The 6,874-nt window shown below is 44.6% G+C and overlaps 1 protein-coding gene across 7 annotated transcripts in view; it reads left to right on the top strand.

The window, feature by feature from the left end:
• Positions 1–6,874, top strand: part of MYH10 (myosin heavy chain 10) — a 148,946-nt gene that overhangs the window by 115,996 nt on the left and 26,076 nt on the right. For all 7 annotated transcript variants that reach the window (XM_019502017.1, XM_019502010.1, XM_019501971.1 and 4 more), the window contains one exon: positions 6,558–6,729. In XM_019502017.1, the coding sequence (XP_019357562.1) occupies positions 6,558–6,729 (172 nt within the window). The remainder of the gene's footprint in view (positions 1–6,557; positions 6,730–6,874) is intronic.

Raw genomic sequence — 6,874 nt, 5'->3', positions numbered from 1 at the left:
CCTCCCCCCCTCCCCACCCTGCACTTGCAGACACACACAGGGAACTTTCTTGCAAAGGGATTTCCCTGTACCCACTTGTAAAAACAGTGGGGGTCTCCTGTGGGAGTTCTCCCCTCTGCACTTGCAGACATGTATGTATGAGGTTTTTCATCTGCCCCCACAAGCACAGAGAAGGGAAACTCCCACAGGGGTCTCCTCCCCAATACAGGGGACACATCTGCAAGTGGGGGGTTTCCCCACTTACAGATGTGCCCCAAGTTGGGATGTGGCAACTGGGGACATCTGTAGATGTTGTGCAACCAGCTGTGCCATGGCATATCATGGTGCAACTATTTGCACTCCATCAACAGTGTCTGTTTCTAACCTTGAAGTCCCAATTACAGCAAAATAACAAAAATCTGATGTAGCTTCTGGCTGCACCAGCATAGTACCATTTTTTACTAATTTGTTCATTCTTCATTTTTAATAAACTCATTCATTTACCAACTCTCCTAAAAAAAAAAAAAAAAAAAAAAAAAAAAAAAAAAAAAAAAAAAAAAAAAAGATTAAGGTACTAGATGCATCCTTTAGGGGGAGAGCAAAAGGTCCTTGGGAATAGTAATTGCACTTCTGTATGTTAAATACAATAAAATGGCATTTTTTTAAAAAAAGAATGTCACTGGCTAACTTTTTTTTATTTTGGCTAACAAAATTCTCGAATAAACAATTCTGAATTATTTTGCTTTTCCCAATGCTTTTGTTTATCTTAAGTAGTGCCCTCTTCTGGTTTTTATACTTGTTTCAGATTTTATATATTTATAAGAAATACTGCAAAATGTTTGATATGTAGCCATTTGTCAGGCCAATATTGTATGTAACCCCATCTTAAATTTGATTGATAACAAAATGACTTCTGGGTGTAAAATGCTTGTTATAAAACTCTGACTTAGCAGTTAGCTAAGTGTTATGCAGAATAATTTGGTGCTACTTGTTATACCCTAATTTAGAAAATTATTTGTCACCTACTCTACTAGGACCAATCTTGCTACGTATTTTATAACTGACTTTATTATGCAAAAATACGTTTTTTTGAATCTTCTCCAGTTGAGCAAAAAATTGAATTAATAAGGGTAGCAGCTGACTTCTGTAGCTTTTGTTTTACTTTTATTCAGAGGCCTTAAGATGAGCATAAGTGAATTTAGTTACTCACTGGAAAAGAATGCTTGTTGAACCCTATGCCTACATCAGCTTTAGCATTGCTCAGCTGCCTCAATAACTGGTAGTTAATGAGTATTGCTAGGATTATCTAGAAAATGGAAGCTAAAGTTCATAGGCGGTATGCTGTATTCCCTTGTGAAAATATAACAATATGTCCTCTTATGAATAGCTTCATAAATGGCTTCCAGGCTGTATTTGTTAAGAAAGACATACTGCAGATAACTAATTTTTAGTTTCCCTGGTAACCAGGTCCCTGTCACTTCACCACTTTTTATTTGTTTCCATTATTTCTAATCCTGTGACTGGATCTGTTATAGAACACACCCTGGATTTCTTTCTTCTCATCTGAAACAGTTTTATTATTTTGCTTTTCCCAGTGCTCTGCTTATCTTTAGTTCCCCCTTCTATTCTTTGCACTGTTTCAGATTTTATATATGTATTGTTAGAAATACTGCAAAATGTTTGATATGCAGCCATTTGCAAACTAAACATTGTATGTAATCCCCTATTAAATTTTATTCTAAAAAATAATTTCTGGCTTAGGATCAATGAACAAACTGATTTTAAAGATTTTGGCATTTTCCACAAACAAGTTCTCTTTGCCCCCCAGTTTCAGTCCCTGGTCCTGAAGAATTTAGCAGCAGGGAAACAACTTGAGGACACCTAAGTCTCTCCTTAAATGCAGTATGTTAGGACATCTGAGGCTTGAGAAGAACTGCTTCTAAGTAGAAACATAATCAGAGAAAATTAGGGTTGAAAGGACCACAGGAGGTCATCTAGTCTAACCCCATGCTCAAAGCAGGACCAACCTCAACTAGATCATCCCAGCCAACATTCTGTCCAAGGATGGACATTTCCACAGCCTCTCTGGGTAACCTGTTCCAGTGTTTTACTACCCTCCTAGTGAGAGAATTTTTTCTTAATATCTAACCTAAACTTCCCTTGCTGCAACTTGAGACCATTGCTCCTTGCTCTGTCATCTGCCACCGCTGAGAACAGTCTAGCTCCATCCTCCTTGAAACCACTCTCCAGGTAGTTGAAGGCTTCTATTAAATCCCATCTGTCTTCTCTTCTCCAGACTAAATAAGCCCAGTTCCCTCAGTCTCTCTTCATAAGTCATGTGCCCCAGCCCCTGAACAGTTTTCATTGGCCTCTGCTGGACTCTCCAATTTGTCTACATCTTTTCTATAGTGAGGGGCCCAAAACTGGACACAGTACTCCAGATGTTGGCTAACCAGTGTTGAATAGAAGGGAAGAATCGCATCCCTTGATGTGCTGACAACACTCCTACTAATGGAGCCCAGTATGTTGTCAGCCTTCTTCACAACAAGGGCACACTGCTGGCTCCTATTCAGCTTATGGTCTACTGTAACCCCTAGGTGCTTTTCTGCAGAGCTGCTGCTTAGCCAGTCAGTCTGGAGCCTGCACCAGTGAATGTTCCCAGTGTGCAGGAAGACTAGCAAGTATAGCAGAAAGGCTGCTTGGCTTAGTAATGAATTCTTCAGTGAGCTAAAACACAAAATGGAAGCTTAGAAGAAGTGGAAACTTGGACAAACAACTAGGGAGGAGTATAAGAATATTGCTTGGACATGCAGGGATTAGATCAGGAAGTCCCCCTTCCTCTCTCCACTCCGTCATGTGTCGTCCGCCCACCCCCCAGCACCTTGCTCCCAGCCTCCCATCTTATGCTGCAATTAATACATTCAGTGCAGCACAAATGTAATGCATAGAGGGGACCAGAGACAAATATGACCTGCTGGGGAAGAGAGCATGGTGTTTGTAAAGGGAAATGCTGCTTCACCAATTTGCTGGAGTTATTTATAGGTCTTAATGAGCACGTGGACAAAGAAGATCCAGCTGATTTAAATTTGGGGGATTTTCAAAAATGCTTTTGACAAGGTCTCTCCCCAAAAGCTTTTTAAAAATTGAGTTGCCACAGGATTAGAAGGAAGGTTGTTTCACAGATTGGGAGCTAATTAAAAGATACCAAGCAAAGGATAGGCCTAAATATTCACTGTTCAGGATTGAATGAGATCAAAAGTGGGGTCCTGCAGGGATCTGTTCTTGGCTTGCTTTTGAACATTTTCATCAGTGACCTGTGGGTTGAATGGAGGTGAGCACTGAAATTCCAAGTATTGCAGATGTTACTAAATTATTCTGGGTAGTTAAATTGCAAACTAATGGAGAGGAACTGCAGAAAGATCTCACCAAGCTGAATGAGTGAACAGAAAACTGGCAGATGAACTTCAGTGTTGACAAGTGCAAGTTAACACACATGGGGAGAAATAAGCTAAACTATACATGCACAGGGTTGGGTTCTGAACCAGCTGTTAAAATTCAGAAAAGAGACCTTTGAAGTGCGTGGACAAAGTTAACAGGAAGCTGTTATTCACCAAGTCCCAGATTGCTAGAACTAGGGGGCACCCACTGAAATTAGTAAGACAGGCTTAAAGCTAATAAGAGAGTACTTTTTTAAGCTGTGCATAGTTAATTTGTGGAATTCATTGCCTCAGGGTGTTATAGAGACCAATAATATAGCCAGGTTCAAAAAGGGATTCGAGTAATTAATGGATGACAGATCTATTAATAGCTGTTGAACAGAATGATCAGAGGTGTTTCCTCTGGCCTCTCTAAACCAATGATGGTAGATGCCAGGGTGGGTAGTGAATAGGGGATAGATCATTCTAGATGTATCCAGTTGAGTGCTCTTCCAAAAGCATCCACTTCTGACTAGGGCTGTGCAATGTGATTCAGTTCAGAGGGGATTCAGCCCGATTTGGTGGCCGCATATACAAATTGAATCGGGAGACCCGTTAAAAGGTGCAGATCGATTCAGAAGCCTCCAAATCGATTTGGCACCTATTTGGAGATTCTGCCATAGACTAAACAGGCAACAGTCCTCAACCACACTGGACACAGCTGCCTCCAGCTGGTAAGTCTGATGTGGTGGGCGGAGGGGGAAGGAAAAGGGTGTGGTGAGGGAGGGAGCAGATCAACGCCCCCACAGCAAGGGAGGGATTGGGGCTGGGACAAGCTGCCCAGCTGGGGTGGGGGTGGGGGGGTATGGGACTTGGGGAGGGGGGCTCCCGCCGCTATGTGCCCCTGGTCTGGGAGCTGCTCTTCCAGTGGCTCCTCCAGCGGCTCTTGCTTCCAGTCCGGGAGGGCATGGGAGTGGGCGTGGGCTGCTGGGCTGCACTCTGGATGAGCAGTTTAAGGCACTGGGAGCGGGGGGCTATGCCCTGCTGCTGCTTTCCCAGCTGGGGAGGCGTGGCACGATGCAGGCATGACTAGCTCCAGGCAGATGGTGCTGGGAGTGAGGGCCATGCCACCCGCCGCTTGCCCAGCCAGGGTGGGGAGGAGCGGGACAGTACTGCACTGCCTCAGACAAGCGGCATGCAGTGGTGGAAGCCGCTTCAGCCTCCTGGACAAGCTGTGGCTTCACCCCGGCTGGGCGAGCAGTGGCAGGGCTTGGGGGTGGGCTAGTGCACTTGGGGTGGGGCTGGCAGCAGGGGCTATGGGGGATTTTAGGGTGGCTGCAGCTCCACTAGGTTCTGCAGGGCAGGCAGAACCAGGGCAGCGCTCCCAGTTGCAGCTGGGGCTAACTGTCTGGAGCACCGCCCTGGCTCCACCTGCCCCACAGAGCACAGCCCAATGGCAGACAGCTGGGGCTAGCCTCCCAGAGCGCAGCCCAGCCCAGGCCAGCCTGCCCTGCAGAGATCTGGGGGCACATGCCCACTCCCATGCCCTTCTGGACTGGCAGTGAGACCCGCCGGAGGAGCCACTGGAAAAGCAGCTCCCGGAATGGCGGCATGCAGTGGTGGGAGCCCCCCTCCCTGAGTCCCACGCTCCCTCGCCCCAGCTGGGCAGCCTGTCCCAGCCCCAATCCTTCCCTTGCTGTGGGGGCATTGATCTGCCTACCCCGCAACCCCTGCTCTCCCCGCTCCACCCACCACAACAGACTTTCCAGCTGGAGGCAGCTGTGTCCAGCGTGGTCCAAGACTGATGCCTGTTTAGTTTATGGCTAAACCTCCAAATCAGCACTGAATCTCCAGATCTGAATCGGCCAAATCGAATCGGGACAGCGATTCAAATCACCAAATTGAATTGCTGTCCCTCTGAATCGGCCAAATCCAAATCCAAGGTAAGTACTTTGCACAAGCCTACTGACACTGTTGGATACCAGGATACTGGGTTAGATCATTGGTCTGATTCAGCATGATGTTATTACATTCTTATGAAGGACTTTACAGCCCCCTAGTTTCCAGCAGTTGGATTTCAAACTGCTGAAGTCATTAAGGGTCTACCTCTATTGTGTAAGGCTCTGTGTATTGTGAGATGCTCTGTGTTGGCTCCCACACTGGAAAAAATATTGCTGTGTTAGTGTGGTATTGGAGGCATGGCAACCAACTCTGCTTCTCAACCTGTAACACAGCTACATTTTTTTTAGATTGGGAGCCAGTTGCACATAAGGCAGGGGTCTGAACATGATTCTGCCTTGCTCATTGCAGACATTCCAAGTCTTTATTGATTTGGATCCCTAAATGACATAGGGACTTGTGAAAGCTTTACCTTGGGTATCTTAAAATAGTAACATTCTCCAGTAAACCTTTGGAGCCCTGGCCTAGTTCTTCAAAAGCTACACAAGCCATCTTTTGACTTAGTCACTTAGTGACCTTGACTTCTGAATCTTGGATGCATTTTGATTGCCTTCTCCAAACAGGCTTTGGGTGATGAAGCATTTGCCTGTACAATCTTGGGAGTAGGGGAGAGAGGTGAACAAAGGGAAGAAAAGCTTCTCGATAGCCTCTTGTATGACTGACTGCTAGGACCCTGATGTATGTTCCTTTTCTCCCTGGGTATCCCATGGAATACTACAGTCTAGGTTCAAGTGTTTGGCTTCAGTAGACTTTTGCAAGGGCACATTTTAATCCTGTTTACTTGAAAACTTGCTTTCTCTGCATGGATTAAAATAAAACATCCTTCAAACAAAGAGGAATTTGGGTGTGGTCTCAAAAGGATATATTCTTCCATAGTTGGTGGGTAGATTAGGCTAACTGAGTCCTTCCAATCAAAAATAACTCATCTCCACTTCCTAGTTTGGATAGAGTATCCTGATGCCTTTCAGAGATCAATCTGACTTGCAGAAGGGAGGGAGAGACTCATGTGCTATCTAACTTAGTCACGCAAAGCAAACTTTCAAGAAAAGAAGATTACAATAATCCTCTACTGATATAAAAAAAAATTACTGATTTGTCATTCAGTTATTCTTACAAATATAAGTGCTAGCTGCAGTATTTTTGCCATCCTTACAAGCAGCATGCTGAAAAACTTTGATCTAATGTCGTCTTGTTCTTTGAAAGAGCGTTTGAAAAAGGAAGAGAAAACCCGTCAAGAACTGGAAAAAGCTAAAAGAAAGCTTGATGGAGAAACAACAGATCTACAGGACCAAATAGCTGAGCTGCAAGCCCAGATTGAAGAGCTAAAAATCCAACTAGCCAAGAAAGAAGAGGAACTGCAGGCTGCGCTTGCCAGGTCAGAGCCTGGTGGGGTTTTGGTTAGATGAACTTGGTTGGGTTTTATTTATACATAAAAACTACATGTTTGCAAAGATGTTGCTGGTTCCAGTTGTAAGTAGAAGTTGATATAATATCAATTGCTGCTTTATACTTTTCTTACA

This window comes from Gavialis gangeticus, unplaced genomic scaffold (assembly GCF_001723915.1).
Source record: "Gavialis gangeticus isolate Ggan-Ray unplaced genomic scaffold, GavGan_comp1, whole genome shotgun sequence".
In the NCBI taxonomy this organism is placed as follows: domain Eukaryota; kingdom Metazoa; phylum Chordata; order Crocodylia; family Gavialidae; genus Gavialis; species Gavialis gangeticus.
This window is presented reverse-complemented; position numbering and strand designations above follow the sequence as displayed.